This window comes from Aplidium turbinatum, chromosome 18 (genome assembly GCF_918807975.1).
Source record: "Aplidium turbinatum chromosome 18, kaAplTurb1.1, whole genome shotgun sequence".
In the NCBI taxonomy this organism is placed as follows: domain Eukaryota; kingdom Metazoa; phylum Chordata; class Ascidiacea; order Aplousobranchia; family Polyclinidae; genus Aplidium; species Aplidium turbinatum.
The window spans coordinates 16646413-16668126 of record NC_137489.1 but is presented as its reverse complement, the minus strand read 5'-3'; the positions used below and the strand labels follow the sequence as shown (position 1 = coordinate 16668126).

Below are 21714 nucleotides of genomic sequence, written 5' to 3'. Positions count from 1 at the left end.
TCAGTACTGCAAATCACCTCACTGGAATGTGTTATGACTCCAATTGCATTTTATAGGCTAATGTAGAATATTACCACGCTTGCATACATAAGCTATCAAATGTTTGTTCATCAACGCTGGTTAAGCGTCAATTTTCTTAATGATGTCATTGATAGGATGTAAGTTGTATTTTGCACAGGAAATTGACGATTATCACGAGTACAAGATTTAAATGCTTTTCTTTTGTGACTTGCTGATACTTGTATCATTAGATTTCAGAGTGAGTAGTTTTCTGATGCCGAATATTCATGAAATGATTTGATGTAGGACGGCTTGTATTTGAGTGTGAAATTTACATTGCCAAGTTTCAGTGTTAATTTTATGTGAACTCAGAAGCAGTTGTCAGGCATTTCAAACGAATGACATTTTAATGTGCTTTGAAAAGATATATTATACAAGTTATTAGGCTAAATAGTTATTACTCTCTAAACCCTTGACAGCCTATTTCACCCTAAAAGGAGGATCAAGTTATTAGGCTATGTGTCTTGACTTTTTTATGCATCAAAATTTTTATTTCTATAAATAGTTTGTTAACACAGGCAACTACTGGTGTGACAAATTGTATTTAAAGACACTTTTACCTTCTCCAAGTAATTACTCTGTGAAGTGCTGGTTCAAAGCACAATTTTGTTTAGAAAGTTATTCTGTTGAACCAAAAGCAAAGATGCTTAGCAGCGACACAGCATTTATCATGATTCAATAGAAGTGCGCTGCACCCCCCTACTCTCTGCCTATGTACAACTGCAAATATATTTCAGTGCCTTGTTTGCATTGTTCTTACCTGAGTGAATGCAAAGCATGATATTAACAGATTTTTGAAAACAAGATTTTTTAATGGATTTTTCATTTTGGCTGACAGATGCGACAATTTGGCCACCGGAAGAAACTCTGGTAGGCCACGTTTGGTTGTCGGAAAAATAAAAGAGCTTAAAGGCCTGCAACAAATTTGGCTTCATGTAATCATTTCTTATTGTCAGTTTGAATTTTATTGAGTAGGAGCAATGAAATTGCTCTGTGTTTTCTGTGCTTGAAGTGATTTGCAATGTATACTCGTGCTTGTGACAGAAAAAGATTTCTTGGAATAGCCATTGGCCAACGCATGGCCTACTCAGGGCTGCGATTTTTGCCTTTTTCGGTGACGAGGTCACTCGACACGCGCCATCACTATTCGACAAACGCCGTGCCTTACGAAAAAAAAAACGAAAAAAAAAAGGAAAATAAAAAGGCAAAAAAAAACTGAGAGAGAACTAAACGTCGTCAGGTCGAGGAACAATCGGGGGGGGGCATCACGTGATGCAATCATAAGAGTGCTGACTTACGTAAACTTTCTTGCGCCAGGTACTTCAAAGCAAGGTCTAAATGTGACGCTTCACACGAGAAACTCCCAAGGCGTCAGCGCCGCCATTTTGAACACTGCGGGAGAATGCTTTGATCGAAGTTCCAACGCCTGGCATCAAACATTTCGCCACACACGTTTTTTTGCTATTCGACACAACGGGTTTCTTTTATAGATAAAATAACCGAAGTAGGCTACTTTAATTGTCAACGTGTTTGCAAGTTTGTATTTATGTCTGACTTATGCACTTGTTTCAAGCTTGCAGAAATGTTTTGCAATGTGTATAAGAAATAGCAGACAGATAAACACGGTTGCAACTTGACTTCCATCCACTAAAAGGTTTTCTGTGATTACGTAATGGGCGATTTTGCATTTGCATTCACAAAAGCACACAACCCAGCTGGCAAAACCCGTCGTTTTTACATTGATTCAACGTCTGCAGACGTTGAATCGAAAAAACGAGAAGCGAAAAATATACTAGAGTAGTCTATCACGAGTCACGACCGCACTGTTTGATTTGTAGTGATGTACTGTACCAAAAGTAGCGATACGCACGCTGTTACGTTAAATAACTCAGGGGGAAAAGTAAGTTAATTTTGGGTTGATTCAACATTCGAGTCCGCACAAATCTATTTAATTTTCCTGGCGGGTTACATTGCGTACCCAGACAGCAAAAATCATCATTTTTACATTGATTCAACGTCTACAGACGTGAAGTCAATGCAAAAATAACGAATTTTGCTGCCTGCGTAACAATGCCCAAGAAGAAATTTACGTTTGTTTTACATTAATTCGACATCTAGCGACTTTGAATTATCATAAAATAACGTTAATTGTTCAACCAAGTACCGGTGACAAATTAATATCTCACTGCGAGATGATTGCCTCGATTTACGTTTACACTAACATAATTTCGGCACAACTGGGATACTGCGAGCAAACACGAGTCTGTTTGATAAAGAACTAGCTGTCAGAATCGGAATCATAAGACGCTGTATGGGAGGATGAAGCTGTCGCATCGTCACTGGAATACTTGAAGACGCAAAACTGCCCGTTCATGAACGCGCAATGCCATATGATCAGAAGCATTATTTTTCTTTTCTGCCGAAGAACCGTTTGTCTAATTTCGTATTACTTTTTTAACTTGACCCCGTAGCTTTTCTAATTCCGATTTGTTTCCGTCATAAAATTCTTTACAAATTTTGCAAAATACCACACTAACTTTTCCTTCTGTTTGATAATCTATAGCAGGTAAATTCCACTTTTTAACTGTATTTTCTTTCACGATGATTTATATTCGCAACGACACCGGTAAACAATAAGCATTCGATGAAAGAATAACATTTGCGTAACAATTAAGCCAGTATTCATAAGGTGGCAAACTTTTTACAGTTCACAAGAGCATTGTCATCACATAAAATAGCTTGCGTGATGTTCTGGGCTACCGCCGTGTGACACGCGATGAAGAAGCGCATAAAATTTCGTTTGATTAAACATTAAAGCATACGGCAATTGTCGCAGCAATCTAAGGTGTGTTGATTTGGCGACGGTAATGTTTTTGCCGTCGTAGATGGAATCACTCAACCAACGTGCGATTAAAAACTTAAAGTAAGTGACTCTGATACCACACAACTTGTGCGGTAACTCGTGGCCAAACGCTTATAATCTGACTCTTGTGACGTCATATTACTATTCGACAAACAAGCGTAGAATTTTTGGTCGTTCGACAAGAAAGAAAAAATCGCAGCCCTGGGCCTACTATTATATTATATCGTTATTTGTGTTTTTTTGTAATAAAATATTGTTAAAATAGCCTAAAAGAACTTCAATTTGGACCTGTTTCTGTCTGGCCGTGTACATTCACATTACAACCACTATAATACATTTGATACAATACTTGTTGCTTGTATGTATTGCACAATACTTTGGAAAACCAGTTAAATATTTATATTCGTTTGTTTTCAGTCTTCACTACAATACCAGAAGAATGCATTTTAAACTTAAAGTTGCATCTGATAAATTATATAATAAATTTCTGAGTTTTTATCGATATCTACTAATCTTTGCTGCAGGTGATGGCATTGTAGCCTACTCCATATCACCAATAAAGGAAAATCTTTATACTAAAGTTATGGGTTTTCATTTGATGCTTGTTGAATATTTCATTGCCATTGTTGTTGTTTTTTGAATGACGAGACTAAACTTTTTGATATTTTTTACTTAGAAATTTAAGTGCCTATATACAATATCAGTGTTGCAACACTTGTTTTCATTTAGTTTCATAAGCGGCACGATCAATATGCCGTTAGCTCCATTAGCAAATGCTCCTTTCATCAACCCTGGAGATATTCAGCCAATAGCTGAAGAGGTAAGTTCTGTCAATAGTCAATGACTAAAAGGATTGTTAACATTCAGCTTTAAATTGCGAATGCTCAAGTGGTGTAAAATAATTTGTGGAAGCCAGCTGTGACTAATGGTATGACCAGCTGATAATGTTGCATTTTTCCATTGGCGTAAATAATGATATGGTGTTTGCAGCCTGTATTTTTAGTAAGCATATTGTTTGTTGCAAATGACAATAAAACTATGCACAACATAATAGCACAACAACTAAACAGAGGGTATCACTTAAGGCTTCCATAAGTGTTGTTGCAAAAATGACTTATAGCCTATATATATATAGCTAGGGTTGATTTACATAATGTTGGACATACTAGTTTGATGTTATTCTGCACTTGACCCTGACTTAACTGGCCCACTAGCATAGTTGTACCTGTTTTTCATCAGCTCCAAGTACATTGCTGTCTATAGTTTTGCTTTAATGGTCACAACAACTTAATAGGATAATTTAGTATAATCTTGTTGTAGCTTGACTAGGTGGGGTTGACTTTGCAATTTATAGTTCTCAAAGAAATGTGAAGGTTTGACGAGTAAAAAAGTGGTTACTTTGAAAAATACATGTTTGTTAAAAAACATTTTGTTCTTGTTAAGTAGTATTTTGACTTCATAAGTAGTATTTTGACTTCAGGCAATATTTATTACTGTGCATAGATTTTGATTGAAAAAATGCACATTTGCTACCTCAGTTTGTGCATTATATAACTTCCAAAAAAATTTTGCAGCAAGATGACGAAATGGCTGTAGATCAACTGGAAATCAAGGTTGGTATCAAACTATGATTGTAACTTAAGCCATTTTGTTCACGTTTAATAATGACATTTTGTTCACGTTTAGAACGTAATTGAATTATGATAAGTGATATGAGTATGATATTTGTTGCACAGGTATATCTCGATTTATTCAAAACATAAACGATGCATTCATGATCAAGGTGAAGTTGGTGCAATTATTTGTTTTAAAATAAGCTGCTTTGCGTGTATTTTACTTGTTTTCGATCAACTGCTACAAACAAATGGCATGTGAATGCAGAGATATAGAGGCGATTACCTCGAGTTTGTCTTTGAGATGATTGGTTAAGCTTTCGTCATGTGACTTGTAGGATGAGCCTATGCATGAGATTGAAATTACCCAGAATACAATAAAGGGTTGTGGCAAGGCAGATCCGAGTCAATTTGAACTTTTAAAAGTGCTGGGCCAAGGATCATTTGGAAAAGTTTTTCTTGTTCGAAAGATAACAGGTAAAACTAGTATAATATGAAATAGTTAATTTACGTATTATGTGGTCATAGCTTGTAAATTTGTGTATATACGAAAGAAATCAAGAACAACCATAATAGAACAGGCAATATGTGGACACTATGTTCTTAAACAAGAAATATTTTTAAAACCTAAAACAGTTGAACCTGAGTGATTAAGACGCGTAGGCGCACACACTGGTGCCTTAGGTTATGCTGTTTCAACATTTTATTGGTGCAAATAATAATGCCCAAACGTATTGCCATATTTTCTGTTTATACGCTTGATGGGTCTGCTACTATTTGGTGAGTCCGATTCGGTGAGAGCCTTTTTCGGAGAGTTCCCTATTCGGTGATTTTTTGAATTTTTTTTTGAAAATTATTAGGTACAGTAGCCTAATTATCATTGCCGCTTTTACATCGTTTTAACGTCGCTAAACGTTGAAATAAGACCCTAAGCCCTAACCCTGAAACAGCAATGATAATTAGGCTACGGTACCCGGTAATTTAAAAAAAATCACCGAATAAGGACTTTCCCAAAAAGGCTCTCACCGAATAGGGAACTCACCAAATCGGACTTACCGAAACGGCCATTCCGCGCTTGATAGTTCGATGTTTTCGACATCAGAGTTTGTATTGAGGAACGCTGGATATGTAGGGTTTTGCTTGTCAGAATGCCCCCAATGTAGCAGTTTTTGGGGTATCCTGAATGCCCCCAGTGTAGGGTTTTAGCTATCTTAAGCTGTCTTTTGGTTATTATAAGGATAATTTAGTCTGTAAGCCTACAATATACTCAGAAACGAATTGTAATTAAAGAAGTATTAAAATAAAAAATTTGACCAAGCTAATGATAGCAAGTGAATATCTCATGTAAAGATTGTGGATTACTCCTCAAGGAGACTCGCATCATAATTATCAGATATCCCCATTCTTATATATACAAATACAATTATACATCTGATCCAACCAAAGCTTGCTAGGTTGGTTGCAAGCACCCAGTGGAAAAGCGTGGCTGTCAAGCGGCGCCACAATGTAACTGCCTACCTGGCATGCTGCTGCACCTACAATTCGAGAACCCCACACTGCTGTACATTGTACAAAGAACACGTTGACATCATACATCACTACCTGGTGTTATTTCACAGTATTTTGAATCATAAACATTTGGTGTAAAATGAAAGTTGAGTTAATACTTCATCCCACAGCCTATTTTTAAATGTTTAAGCACTCATACTTCTGCTTCCTTTTTGAATTAATCATTTTAAAGCCGTTTTGTTTCGTTCACATGATAGTCGTAAAACAGCTCTTTTAACCAGCTTTGTAGTGGGCAGCTGCCCGGAACCCGAGTGGGCGTTTTTTTATAAAACAGTTTTTTTAAAACGTCGTGACCAGATCTACAAAACTAGTGTTGCCAGATGAGGAATTCTGCTCCAATTTGAGAAAACTCTAAAGCTGTTCAAGGTTCAAGAAGACAAATTTTGGCAACACCTGTGACAAAACAAAGCTTTTTCTCAAAACTTTTATGTTCAACAACTAATCACATACTACTGTGAGGTTTGGGTTTTCATCGGGATTGTTATCTTTTTTAGCATTTGTTTTTTTGAAACTATTACTAGAAATTAAAAAAACATCGAGTTCTTGTTACACTTAGCAGGCCAAGCAACCAGTAACTCACTGCCTTGGCCCTAGGAGCATGATTTTACACCAGAAGACATATTTCATCAATATTGTAGTTAACTTATTCTTAAAACAATAAACAAATGTCACATAAAAAAGGATTTTTGGGTATTTGCACGTGATAAAGCCCATTTTTGCCCATACAACCCGAACGGTTGTGGTTTTGTTAAAAAAAGCGGATATTTTACAACCCTGCTTTTAACCCAAATTTTTGTCAATGTTTTGTTCAGGCACAGATAAAAATCAACTTTACGCCATGAAAGTTCTTAAGAAAGCGAAGTTGAAGGTCCGTGATCGGGTTCGAACCAAGATGGAGAGAAACATTTTAGTTGATGTCAATCATCCTTTCATAGTAAAAGTTTATTACGGTGAGTTATGTCTAGTGGTGTACTTGAGTGAAAGAGTTCTGAACACGTTGCTTTGTTTTTCCTTTTTGTTTTTGATGTGTTAGTGTTCAGTGCCAAGCAGCATGCACCTGTAAGGATGTCCAGCACTGAGAAATTGGTTCAGTGACTTCGCTTGTTCTAAGGTGCTTCAATTGGCGCACAAAACGTTGTGTCGATGTATCACTACATACATTTTACCTGAATGCATCAGGTTAAATTTTAGATGCCGTGCTGCAAAAATACTAATTTGTTGCCTGGACATTGAATTGTGCATGGTGCAAGTATATTTATGGTTTCGAAAACATCCATAAGATTTTCTCTCTTTTTCCAGAAAGCTCGGTGGGTCAGTCATTTGTTGCTCACAAAATGTTGCAGGAACTTCTTTCCGATTATTCCTTTTGAAGCAGTTTTTCATTTTGACTCTGTTGAACTTTTTGTGCATTGAATTGAATCATATACTATTTTCCTGAAAAGAAACTTTAACCCCTAGGCCTAGGGGTATCATGAAATGAAATTTGATGTGATTAATAGTTCTAGATATGTGGCGTCCAAACAACAAATTAGCTAAATTTAACTAAGTGCTTTGCAATTATCAAAAATTTACTTTTTTACGTCGTTTCGTTGTCGCCAAACGTTGAAACGATGCAAAAGGCCGACTTTTGCTAAGTAATTGGGTCGAGCAGTGGCTGAATGAAAAGCACTTTGTATCTCAAAAGGTTGAGTAACCTCATTCAGCACAAACCATTTCACCATGCCACGATTGTCCCGGGCTGCTACATGCGCACTCTGCTTCCTGTGGCGTGTTGACATTTGTCAATTCTTTCATGCACATATAGCAGCATTGTCATTTTTTGTATATTTCAAACTGAAAGCTTGATTTTATATTTTATCGTACTCAGCAAATTTGCGTTTTTACGCAATATTCATTTGGTGATGTGAAAATTAACGTGGCAATAAGTGTAAATTTTATTATGTTTAGCTGCATTTTGTCCACTTGATCGATGCACGAAGTGACAGTTACCATCTCGCTGTTGATCACTTTGAAGTTTTGTTTATACTGTATTTGTGTATATTTATATCACCTGCTATAGCTTGACCAATGACCATGGCATGCTACACTACGCCAGATGGAGCCATGGCATGACCTCGCTTCCAAATGTGATCAATTTGACTGAAAGGGTTCTTGAGTGGGCTGTAATTTTTGGGGTTCAAGATCCGAGTCCCCCTATTTGCTATTACGTTGACATTAGGCTTGTGTCTCTTATCTGTTATTATGTTTTCTGTCCATTCCATTTCGATTTTCCATTCAGCTAGTTTGCTTCAAAAACTAATTGACAATTCTATATTGGTAAGCGAATATAGCTCTCCCGTGATTTTGGTAGACCTAATATGCGCTATTTTGTCGAAAATAACTTTTTGCATTTTTCTATGTTTAAAAACTTCATGCATCTCCTGACAAAAATTTGTGCCCTAATGTAGTATGGTTTTCGAGATAATTGGTGGGTAAAACCTAACATATTCTAATCTGTGCAAGAATAATTTCCTGAAACCTAACATATTCTTCTACTCCAATCACGTAACAGGATATCGTCACGTGACAGCCATACTTTCAGAAGCAATTGCAGCAGGCTATTTCACAACATCTTACATCTCTTGAGTTGCATGAAGCGGATTTAAAAGCGTTTGATAAAGTAGATTGGGCAAAAATGTTGTCAAGCACTAAGTAGGCCTAAGTTTAATTATGTAGGCTAGCCTAAAAATGTCCATCCGAACACACTAGCTTTTCTTTTCATTAAATGCCGTATCATTTACGTCTCGCCAATCAGTTTGATTTTTCGTAGCCTACTGGTGTACTGATGGCTTAGTTGACTTTACGGTACGCTAAATAACTTAGCTTGCATATGATTATTAAGATTTAAAGCAGAGGCCCGGGAGTAGCCTACGCTACTCAGTGTCTTTGGTCATTTTTAATCAACCGTCCCAGATGCTGTGCAGCCAATGAGCCAATGTAGTACGGTAGCCTTAAATCAAGCGTGACGAACCTTTTTGCGGTTGCGGGCCACTTTGTCAATTACACATGAATTATCGCATCGGGCCACACAACTTAGCGCTCGTCAAAATTCTATGACGTCCTAGATTGGAATCGACCAAAAATACAAGGTGAAGTTGGTGAATAGTGTTTAAACAACTTTGCCTTATAGCTTTCCTATTTTCTAACTTTAAACCTTGAAAGTTAGTGTTTAGGGCAAGAAAATAGCAAAGGAAAGGTGTACCAGTGAATGCATAAAACAGCTTTGAGATGTCTTTTGTCTTTAATGCATGAGCGATTGTCAAATCATTTTGCGGGCCTCACAAAACTCTTTGAAGGGCCGCATGCGGCCCGCAAGTTCGTCACCTCTGCCTTAAATGAAGGCATGGTTATTAAGTAGGCTACCAGCAACTAATTTTGAGTCAGCGATAGCCTTTAACCTAGCAGGCTTTTGTGATATCAGCAAAGTCATCTAGAGATTACAGTGATGAAATGATACACAGTTCTGGGAGAAATCCAGAGGCTTACCGGTACTTTAGGTTTGATTAAGGCTCGCAAAGCCAACATAGTGTGGTCAAAGTCAACATTTAGCTTATGAGGCTTTATCATACAAAAACATAACATTAAATAAGCCAATAAGGCGGTTAAAGTCAACATCGAGAGTATATATTAAGTTTTATCATAAAACCTGATACTTTTTTTATAACTAGTTATCTGGCAAAACCAAATATAAGCCATATTTTAATAAACAAACAAAAACCTGGCTCAAATTTCATTCTGAAAAATTTTGTTTGGTTGTCCGCTCCAGCCTTCCAAAAGTCAACTTCGAGTGTTTTACCTTGTTAATTTTGGGTCTGCTACTATTCGGTGAGTCCGATTCGGTGAGTCCGATTCGGTGAGTCTGATTCGGTGAGTTTGATTCGGTGAGTTCCTAACTTCTAACCCTTAACCTTAACCCCTAACCCTAAAACGGCAATGATAATTAGGCTACGGTACCCGATAATTTAAAAAAAAAATTGAAAAAATTCCCCGTTAAGGGATCGGACTCACCGAATCGGACTAACCGAATCGGACTCACCGAAACGGGCTATTCCGGTTAATTTTACAGCTATAAACACAAAAAGTCGTTTTTCTCGAAAACTTGAAAATGGCAGATATTAGGTTGTGACAAATCACGGGAGAGCTGCTACTCTTAAAAACCTTAACAGCCTGTTTCACCCTCAGTGGAATCTTCAAAGGTTTATATTAAAATGTTTTTCTTGTATTTCAATAAAAACCGTCTGAAAATTTCACCAAAGGTGAAACAGGCTGAAGGTTTTGGAGACAGTACGTAGCAACTGTATTTATGTTAATTCGTCCTTCTTGGCATTGAGGTATCTTTTTGTAGTGTTAGAATATTTATTCCTATTATACGTTATATTCATTAATTTCTTCAAAATCTGCCTTATGTCTTTGGAGTTTTGAATGAAAATTAAAGGAAATAAACACTTTCTTTCGTTGGCAGCTTTCCAGACAGATGGGAACTTGTACATGGTGCTTGCTTACTTGAGGGGTGGGGATCTCTTCACAAGACTCTCGAAGGAACTCATGTTTACTGAAGATGATGTCAAGATCTACCTTGCAGAGTTAGCTCTTGCTCTTGATCACCTGCATTCGCTTGGAATCATTTACAGAGATTTGAAGCCGGAAAAGTACGTTTTCTGCTTTTATATTCTATCTTTTATAAAAAATTAAATAAAATGTTTAAATGCCTTGATGTGATTTTAGGTTTAAAGTAATATTTATCCAAAACTTTTTTGTAAGTTGTAGATATTCTATTATATTGAAATGTTCTATTATATATTGTATTATATTGAAATGAAATGTTGAAAATTTTCATTGAATTTCTTTTTGCTTGTGGCTTTTATGATTAAGTGCGTACGTTTAGTAGTACACTCTTCACTTGAGCTATGATGTTGAGTGATTAGCCACCCAGCTCTAGTCAGGAGGCTGGCGCAACTATCCAGACACCAAATCAACTGTTTTTTATATTAATTTAATGTCCGCAGACGTTGAATGAATGAAGTAAGCGGTTGATTTGCTGTATAGATAGTGGAATAAATCTCACTTTACATTTTTGTTTTCATCAATTCGTCAGCCTGAAAACGCCAGCAGGCAATATGTCTGGCATCGACTTGCAGTTTGATTCTGTGTCTCAGCAAACCCATCAATCTCATTTCACATTGATTTCACATCTGCAGGCGTTGAATCAATGTACGAAGGCTGACCTACTGGCCTAATACAAAGCAGCGGTAAATTACAATGATGCTATGTAGTCAGAAAAAAATTTAAGTATGCGTGGGTAGCATTTCATCAACGGCTTCATAGACTCGGTTTTGCAATACATTCGAAAACACCAAGAAGACATTTTTAAAACTTTACCCAAACTTAACAACCAAACGTACAATTTAAGAGCACTTCGCCTCTTGTAAAACGTGCACTGACAATGTCTCGATTGACCAATTTAAAATCATCTTTCCAGCAGATCTGAATTTCAGCCTAAGATCATTGAAGCCTTAAGAATCAAACGTAACAATCCATTTCTCAACCGACAGTTATTCGCCTGTGGCTCATAGTTTTTTGTGTGTGTGTTTTAATTGTTTGTCACATGTCTGTAGTTTACACCTCGTGTGATCTGTTTCCCGCCGCATAATTTACTCATAATCATTCTTGTATCACTTGTTCAGTTTGTGCTTTTCAGTCCGGAGTGACCTTACAGTTATAGTAGTCAAATTTATTTTACAATTTTTATTTTATGTATAATGTATATATATTGCAGATTTAAGTAGTTCCTGATGAGGATACAAGAAAGTGTCGAAAACGTTTGAATTATTTTTTTTTTTTAATATGTTATATTTCTTTGTAATAAAACATGTTAACTCCGCTAAAAGTTACTTTGTTTTGCTTGTTTATGGTTCAACAAAGCAAACTCTCTACCAAACCTTTAACATTTTTAAAACAAACCCATTCTCATGGATATTTTCATGTTGCCAGGCGACGCTGAAGTTGTCTGCTGTGCAAAACGTCATAATTAATGATAAACGTCATATAAACTTTCTGACTGGTTTATTTTTTGCCGGGAAGTTTACTTCATGTTAGAGAGCAAGCATAGAAAATGCAAATTGAATTTTGTTTTCAGCTGTAGTGTAAGAGTACAATCAAGCTTAAATCTGTTTCTGAAAACTGTTTATAAATTTTATTTTAGTTTGTCAAAATAAAGCCACAAAAATGTTTACTCTGTTCAGTGTTAACTGTTTCTATCATCTTTATCTTTTTGTTCTAAAGTTAACTTTGGTCATGACTCATGAGTAACCTTGCAAATAATGGGGAGATTTTGGCAAATGTGTCATTACAAAGTTTCTGTGGGCTGAAAATAGAAGCAAATGTGCAATGAAAACCTGCAGCCGACTTGTGATGCTAGTAACATTCAACTACCCATACCATGTTTATACTCTATCAAAATCTCTTGTATGGTACCTTTTCTCGTTTTGAACAGACATGCAACCTTGCGTGAGTTCTAACCGAAGCTTACACTTGCTAATGCGTTTTAAGTTTTGTCAACAACATGTGATTCCAATTGCTCAATTCAAGTACTGTGCCTGCTTGTACGCTTGGTAATAATATAATGAGAGCGAGATAAAGGCTCAGTAAGTCTGTCTAGTTCCACTGCCAGCTCTCTGTAATCTATTGAAGGCCCAACTCGTAACGCTTTCTTCCAAATCAAATTGGGTTTTTACATCGTTATTTTTGTTATTCAAGAAAGAAACGTTAGATTTGAACTATGGCCGGTTTTGATAGATTCTGCGGTTTTTGAACTTGTTGAGTTTGTACTTGAACTTGTCCAAGCAGTCTTTGTGCAGTTTTGCAGATTCCTTTTGCATTTTGTCGTTGCTAATCCACTTTTGACAATGATACTATTACTTTGTTCAAACGATCTCTTTTCACATTTTGTGACTTGTAACTGAGTGTGCAATATTTTTACTTTCGATTTTCTGCTTATCCTCATCTTCTTCAATTGCCTTGCCTGAACCAGGCATCGACGGCCTCAGATGAATAATTAGACCAAATGTTCCTATTATAATTATGTGTTGCATGGATGATTGTTTCTGTTTTGTCGTTAAATTGTTCCAGATGTGTTTGTCTTTGTCTGCCAGGTGCCCGCTTTCCAAAAGTTTTACCAGTTAAAGAGAGATGCTCCAGTTTTTGCTTTCTTATTACATGGCCGAGAAATTTATATTGTCTGGTTTTCATACTTTTTAACAGAGTTCTGGTTTGGTTCACTTGGTCAACATAAGCTCAACATAAGAACAGCCCAAGCAAAAGCAAGCTTCCAACAAATGAAACCAATTCTTCGCAATAAAAATATCTCTTTCAAAACAAGATCTAGAGTTTTAAAATGCTATATTTATCCTGTTTTTCATTACAACTCTGAAACCTGGAATATTTCAACAAAAATGGCAGAAAAGATTAATGCTTTTGAAATGTGGTGCTTCCGTAGAATGCAACGCATTTCATGGCTGGCAAAGCAAACAAATAAAGAAATTCTTCTGCTTATAGTTTTGTTTAAATATCAGAATACAAGCACTTTCTTTTTTCTTTGCATTTAACTTTTGTACATTTGAAAAACACAATAAATCGGAAATAATGAAATTCCATAATGTTTCAGTTGACAATAAATATAATTGAATTCACATTGAAACATGTGTGAAACAGCTTTTAACGTTTCGGGTGTTTAGGCAAACATTTACGCTGTAACACTTTTGACTGGCGTTCTTCTCAGACAGCAAATCAGTCTTTTTTGCATCGATTCAAAGTCTGCAGATGGTGAATCAATCTAAAAATAGGCTGATGTGCTTGCTGGGTTTACAGCGGCACAGGTGGACCAACCGGTACCTTTTCTCCCTTTGACTAAGTAATGTCACGAGTGCAAAGCCGTAATCAGGCTACAAAGCTGTAAAATTGCCGCCCACATAGAGAGCTTTATGGATGCGGTTTGATTTAAAAAGCTTTTGAATGTAACCAGCCTGTTCAAACATTTTTTTTTCTATTTCACACACAATTAATGCATTTTTTACGTTTTTCTCACATTCACTACCCAGACAGTAAATCAGTCGCTTTTTACATTGTTTCAACGTCTGTAGACGTTGTATAAATTGACCGATTGTCAAAAGAATTCCTGTTGTCTACTTACGCTCATTGTGTTTACTTTGTTAGTAACATTGGTCTGATAATGCGAACAGACTAGCCACTGGAAAGGTTAATTCGTTACGGTTTTTCTCGCCTGAAAGTTTTAGTTGCTTTTTTCTATCATAAGATGAACCTGGCTTTTCATCTGAAAAACTACTTTGTATGCCGCCGAATATCTTCAGTTATCAATTGTTTAAATTTAAAAAAATCTATGGACAAAGTTGCGATTGTTTTCAAGTACCGGTACTGCTATTTGGTATTCATCCAATGCTGGCATTTGCACAACGATCTAACCTCTCAGCGTAATTTATTAAGAATCGATTTCGCTATAATAATAGCATCTTCAGCTAGCATCTGTGAAAAAGAAGTTTTGAAAAGTACTTAAACGAACAAATCAAGCAAACTCCGATATTAACACACATAATAATTCCATATTGTAGGCCCACTATTATTTTGAATTCATCAAATAATCACACAATAATAAAGCCAAAAGCTGCAAGCGTAAATCTTAAACGTAATCACTTAACATTTTACGTAATCCTTAAAAATTTGTAACATATATAACAGTTAAGCTGGTTGTTTCGCCATATCCAGTAATTGAGTTTGTTATTTTTTATTTGTTATGCTTCGAGTTTACCATTTCTCAAACATGTTTATTATTTTTGTATTGCACCACTTCGTGCTTAAGTAAATGCCACCTGTCCTCGTCTTGATGAAGTCGCTCATGTTAGCTGCAACGCCGGAAATAAATCTTATCTTTTTTCGTCATCTTGCGGCATCTTACACTCAACAGTCAGCAGTAGAAACGTTGCCAGATTATTTCGTAACAACAAACAAGTAAATATGGAAAAAACCTAAATACGTAAGTCTACAAAAAGTAGTGTTTTTCTGCTAAATTACCACTCATCTCTAAAAACAAGCTTTCCACCAACACATGAACTACTGTAAAGTTATGTACACAAATAAAAAGAAAAACTGTAGGTCCTTGCGGTCAGGGTAGGTTTTCTCTATCCCTCATAGAATAATAATTTTTTTTTAATTCGATTGTCAATTTTTTTGCTTTCTAAGACCTACTAGTTTCCCAAAAAGGTGGTGGCAGAAGCTTGTCAGCACTGCAGTAGCATCATTGTGACGTCATAAAACAAGAAAAAAAAAAATGGGAAAAGCGGAATATTGACCACCGGAAAACACTCTCAATTCCAGTCTCAAAGCCATGTCTAAAAATTGAAAAATTTACAGTTGAAAAAAAAAGCCCAAAAAAGCAACCCGCAAATCTAAAAACAAATACGTAAACTCAAAAAATTCAAGCCCGAATTAGCGTGTAACCGCAAGGTTGGCAACACTGAATAGAACATATATCAGTTCAGTTTTAAACGCCTGGTCAATGGTCATTGATCAACCATGAAACCGAAAGGAATGTTTAGATTCTTGACTTTGAAATTGTTTTTAAAAATTGAATGGTTTTTTATCAGCTGTTTGATCTTCGCAAATAGTTCAAACTGATTTTGTTTTTACGGATATTTTGCAGTGTTTAACAGACGTATTTTAAAATTTTGCTCTACAGCTATTTTGCGCTTAAAAGAAAGTAATTAAAATAAATGTAAAAGGGAAAGCTTAGCTGGGTCTAGGTAGTAGGCCTCAATGAAAAACCTTCAGTCCAGCAATGCACTGAGCAACACCATAGACCAAAACTATTGCATCTACTGTTACAACAGAAAACGCATTTGTTGTTGCTTACAAGGTGGTAGCTTCCTTGACGTCGACTTTAGTGAAATCTTTCACCTTCTCACTGCTGCTTTTTATACGCAGCATCCTTCTTGACATTGACGGTCATATCGCCCTCACTGACTTTGGTTTAAGCAAAGAATCACTGGACGGATCGGAAAAAGCTTATTCCTTCTGCGGGACTGTGGAGTACATGGCCCCCGAAGTGGTGAACAGAAGAGGTCACGACAACGCTGCAGATTGGTGGTCCTTTGGAGTGCTCATGGTAGGTGGTCTGTTGCTTCGATCATGGCTACCTAAAAGTACGGCCTGATTTATGCAGAATTTTCCAGTTCTGTCAACTTTTGGTGACTGTCTGAATGAAATCTTCTAAAATTTATATTTTAACGTATTTTCTGTCTTCCCCAGATGACAAAATAGATTTTAACATAACAGGCAATGAAAAACAAAGACAATTTGATCCATAAAATTTCAGTCAGACTGTTAATCACTCATTAACTGTCCGATTGGACTTTTTTTTTAACTTATTACTTACTTCGTTTTTTCTACTGCTTCTGCTTCCCAAAGTCAACGAAAAGCTTTTATATCATTGCGAGTCAGCAAATATTGAAAAATCTTACAAAATTTCAGTCAGCAGTAGCGGTAATCAAAATCTGCAAAATGGAGCAAACCAGGCCATATTTTGTGATAGCCATGCTTCAATCAAGTTTCGCCACACAAATGTCAGCCATCTTTATAGGAAGCACTTTCTCCACATTGATTTCTCAATCTCCTGTAGCCTTTCTTGCCCCCACTCTTCGTAATAAAATTTTTTCTAGTTTTGTTTCAGCCAAAGAGTAGCGATGCTTCTACTTTCCGAAGGGAAAAATTGTCGTTCTGTGTTAACGTCCCTTTAATGACGTACAGTCAAGTGGGGTAATTAGCGGACATTTTGTGAAAACGTTGTAATATTTTGTACAAGGACTCAAGCTATTTATATGTAAAGTATCTTGATTGCAAGGGTTGGCCTTCATCTTTACATTACCAATTAACCTGATTCTCTACCATGTGTATTTTAGCAGAAATCACAAGTTTTGTTTGTCCGATAATTACCCCATCAAATGAGGGAATAATTGGATAGGGTAGGGGTAATTGCTGGACACTGTCCTGTATTTACCCCTTATGTAAAAAAGTACTAGAAAGTTATTACAGTAGAATTCGCCTATAGTGACTTTGGCTATAGTGACACCTGTTGCAAAGTCCCGTTTGCATACGCAACAGTTGAGTAGAATTCGGCTATAGTGACACTTCGGTTATGGTGACACTTTTTCCGCCGTTCCTTCAGGTGTCACTATAGGCGAATTCTACTATATTTGAATTCCTTGACCTTTCTGAAGTGAAATTAGATGTGATGTAGTTTTATGTTTTGTTTATCTATTACAATAAACGAAATTTTGTTTAAAATACAAGCATAAGGTTCTAACTACTATGCATTAGGGTGCGTCGTGTGCCCCCAAAAATTCAAAAAATTATATTGAAAACAAAATTATTTATTTTGTGGGTGAGGATTGACTCAAAAAGCAAAATTATAAATTTTCAAAGATTTTGATCAAGGATTAGGTGCTCCACATCCCAATCGCCCGTATCCTCTTGTTAGTTTGACAATAGGGTGGAGTGAAAAATACTGTTTATTTACTTTTTTTAATTAAAAAAAGGGGGTCTATATCCCTGACAAATTGGCAAAAAACAACAACAAAACTAGTTTCAGGGAGTTGCATCCCCTATTGGCCGTGCTAACCCCCATTTTATTTATGTTGTGAACAGTGGCGTAGCCAGGAGTTGTGAAAGGGGGGATTTGACGGCTGGAGATGGAAGCCCGCCTGCGTCTTCGCCAAAGACGACATCCAGCGGCGGGAATCTGGGGGCCTCTCCCAGAAAATTTTGAAAAATTAATTTGAATTTGGTGCATTCTGAGAGCATTTTCAACAAAAATGTGGATATAAATATTCCTGTAAAATGGTGCTGTCCGGTGGCATAGCAAAAGGATAAGATCATATTTTCTTGGGCATTTTTTGGTAACAAAGCTAAGTCTCTACATGTTTTCTTGTTGCTAATTCCTGGCTGAGTTATTTGAATGTTTGGTATTGGCAAAACTCGCTCTTTTAATGTAGTTTTGTTTAAAATTAGGCAAACTTTGTTTTAGAGACTGAAAGCATCATTCTCAATATCGTGACGTCACACGCGTGCCAAAGAGGGGGAGTTGTAACCCCCAAAACCCCCCCTTGGCTACGCCACTGGTTCTGGGCATTGTTAAAAAGCTAGCTACTAAAAATACGCTATTCGAAATAAGTCTGCAAGGGCAATATTTTGTGAGCTATCATTCAGTGTTTCTGGTGAAATTACAACCTTCAAGTGTCCAATAATTACCTCAAAACCGAGAAATTGTTATGGGGTAAATGTTGGACACATTTTGTGGAAAAGTGGATACAGCCGCTGCTCTCACTCTGGCATTTTTAGAAGGTTCCATGCTTTTCTAGTTAGTATTGCCAGTTTGAAAATCCAAATACTTGATAATGTTGCTTATATTAAAAAATTACTTTTTTCACTTAGCTTCAAATTAATGCAAAATTTGACACCATGCATTCCAAGTCTTGCCAAAATAATATAAAGTCAGATAAAAGAAGAGTTGCAACTGGTTCATTTAGTTCAAAGCTTTGTTTAAATAGATGACTAAATTGCAAGGTCACATTGCACACAAGAAAAAAGTAAGCAGGGTGTCCACTAATTACCCCGTCATTTTAACTGTCCAGTAATTACCCCACTTGACTAAACAGTATTTTTCATGTGAAGTTAACCTTGTGAAGTTGCAAGGGTTTTTGCAAAGAGTTATCAAATACATGAGATAACAAAAGTTTTTTTGTTTACAGTACGAAATGTTAACCGGCCAGTTGCCTTTCCAAGGAAGAGACAGGAAAGACACTATGACTCAGATATTGAAGTAACTATCCTGCTTTGTTATTAATTCAGTCTTTTTAATTATATAAATGATGATGAAAGTTGGAACTAACGGTTGGTGTTTTTTGTACAAGATTTTCTTTATTTTGGTGTTGTTTAAAAGTTGACTACATCAACCAGGCGAACCTTTTATAATGTCGTTACAACGTTTCCGACAACCTACTTGTCGGTTCTTCACAAGAAGTCCAAGTGCTTGCAAAACTTGAATCGTTCTAACATTTCTGTGCCGAAATCTGCGTGAAAGTTTTCGATTATCCAACCAGCAAAGTTTGCCTGGCGACGTTGAAACAATGTAAACATGGCAAATTTTGCTGGCTTGGTGCACGTTGTTTTTTTGTTTTTTTTCTTGATTGTCATTTTTGCACTCTTACCAGCAGACTTACTTACGCAATTGATTGAGTTACGCTTTTAGCAGGATGATCGTTGCTTACTTCACAATGTAGATTTTAACGACCAGTTTTAGCCTGATGCTGCGAGTTCGCTGTTGTAATAGCGAATTGCACTAGCTTTCGAAACACTGTTCCCTAGTCATTTGCTATGATTTGTCATGTCTGCATTGTGAAGATTTACTTACGTTGGACTCGGATCTGAAAAAATCACTAACGTTAATCGATTTTACTTCAGACAACGCTCATTTAATGTCAGCGTGTATCTGTTTTATTTAAACATAGTTTTGCACTGTTTGCAGAGCCAAGCTTGGCATGCCCCAGTTCTTGAGTCAGGAGGCCCAGCAGCTACTGCGCATGCTTTTCAAACGGAACCCAGCCAACAGGTACATTCCCCGCCAAGCGACAGCTATGGATTGTTTTAGGTGGAATAATAATAAGCGCTACAAGGCGATAAAGGGCTTTCTGTTCTAATCGAATGTCTTACATGTTGATGAGATGCAGACACTCAACTGTGTCCTTCAAGGGTACTTTGCCAAAAACACAGTTTAAAACGCAGAAGCCAAAATGTAATTTACTCTTTGCGCACGAGTATTGTGTTGAATTAAGATTAACAAAAGTATGTGATCAAAATTAAACTTTTTTGTTTTCGAAACGCTGTATAGATGAATAATTTCCAATAACGGAATGTTGGTGAAATGCAAAAAAGATCAGGTACTGGTAGAACGTCTCACTGCATCTGAGAACGACCATTTGCTGCTGTTGAAAATTTGCGTCTCAATTTGTTATTGTTGCTTTATGCTTATTAGGGTGCGTCGTGTGCCCCAATGTTCATATTTTTTGTATTATTTTTTTTCAATGGTGAGGTTTCACTGAAACAACAATAATATGAAGTTTCAGCAAAAAATATTAATGTTTAGGTGCTCCACATTGCAGTTAAAAATACAGGAATTTGACCCCATACTCCATAAATACCTTGTTTTAACATAACACTGGTCTACACGATTTTTGCTCTATGAACTTTGAAAACTGATTTAGAGTAATTTTGTGGTGCTGAATCCGAATCTGACCTCAGATTTATCCTATCACGTCAGGTATGTGAGATATGATGACAGCAAATTGTTACTTTTGTCAAAAGTGGAAGATTTGACGTTGCGTTTATTGCACATACATATTTTGCTATATGCAGAAATCCAGGCCATGTCGTGCATAAGTAGCTGAAATACACCAAATATAATTTTGATACCAATTTGTTTTCTAAGCAACATTATTAACAAGGCAGTAATAACAATCTAAAAGGGAGGCTAAAAGTATAACTGACCCCCCCCCCCCCCGTCAAAGGTTTGCATGAAACCACAAAGGATTAAGTAGGCCTGTGGCAATGCTTGTACAGTAACCTTACTTAGGCTGTTTTGGTCTGTCTAACACTAACCATTCGTTATAGCACTGCATATGTTGGTGGTGAACGCAATGCCAAATCTTCCACTTTTGACAAAAGTAACCATTTGTTGTTATCATATCTCACAAACCTGACATGATCTGAGGTCAGATTCGGATTCAGCACCGCAAAATTACTCTAAATCAGTCTTCAAAGTTCATGGAGCAAAAAATAATTCTTTTTTTGTAGACCAGTGTAATATATGGATTATGCCTGCATTGTGCTTGGGCAATTGGGCATGTTGAATGTTGATGAAGACTTGCAGTTTTTGTCAGTCGGGGAATTATGTCATTCAAGGTGGCTAACACTTGCTTGTAGGCTACTTCGTAAATACACTCATGCAATCAACCCTTCCAAAAGTTTCATGAACTTGTCTGAGTACTGCATCAAGGTATGCTTCCCACCTTGGTTTGAAATAAAACACCACAATTCATTATCTGATGGGTCAAAAAACTTCTTCAACATGTTGCAAAGAAATCTTCCCAAACCAAGAAGTAAAAGATTTCCAAGAAGGTTTTGGAATGCAATGCATTATTCGCTCACTCTGAAAATGTCATTGTTGGAATGCTAGGTGATGAAGACTGCCAAGTTAGAAGAGCAGTAGGCCAACAAATCTATTCCTTAGGTGCACAAGCACAGGAAAAGCAAAGCAAGAATCATGTTGGCTCCTCATAAAAAGCAAAAGATGAAAATCGAAAGCTGAGAAAGGAAATTTTACCAGCCGTGCCACCTGCAATATGCAGATTTCTTGTGCCACAGCTTAATACTAAAGCAAAATCATACCACCAACTTGTGAAGCTTGGCACACTTCATAAGTCTGAGCCACCTATCATGAGATCGCTA

At 36.6% G+C, this 21714-nt stretch overlaps 1 protein-coding gene across 1 annotated transcript in view; it reads left to right on the top strand.

The window, feature by feature from the left end:
• The first annotated feature begins 3603 nt into the window (after positions 1 to 3603).
• LOC145787608 (ribosomal protein S6 kinase alpha-3-like) overlaps positions 3604 to 21714 on the top strand; it is a 29565-nt gene continuing 11454 nt past the window's right edge. Inside the window, exons 1-8 of the mRNA XM_082599380.1 lie at positions 3604 to 3743; positions 4498 to 4536; positions 4875 to 5013; positions 6918 to 7055; positions 10607 to 10793; positions 16138 to 16318; positions 18960 to 19030; positions 19736 to 19819. Of these exons, the coding sequence (XP_082455506.1) occupies positions 3675 to 3743; positions 4498 to 4536; positions 4875 to 5013; positions 6918 to 7055; positions 10607 to 10793; positions 16138 to 16318; positions 18960 to 19030; positions 19736 to 19819 (908 nt within the window). The 5' untranslated portion in view covers positions 3604 to 3674. The remainder of the gene's footprint in view (positions 3744 to 4497; positions 4537 to 4874; positions 5014 to 6917; positions 7056 to 10606; positions 10794 to 16137; positions 16319 to 18959; positions 19031 to 19735; positions 19820 to 21714) is intronic.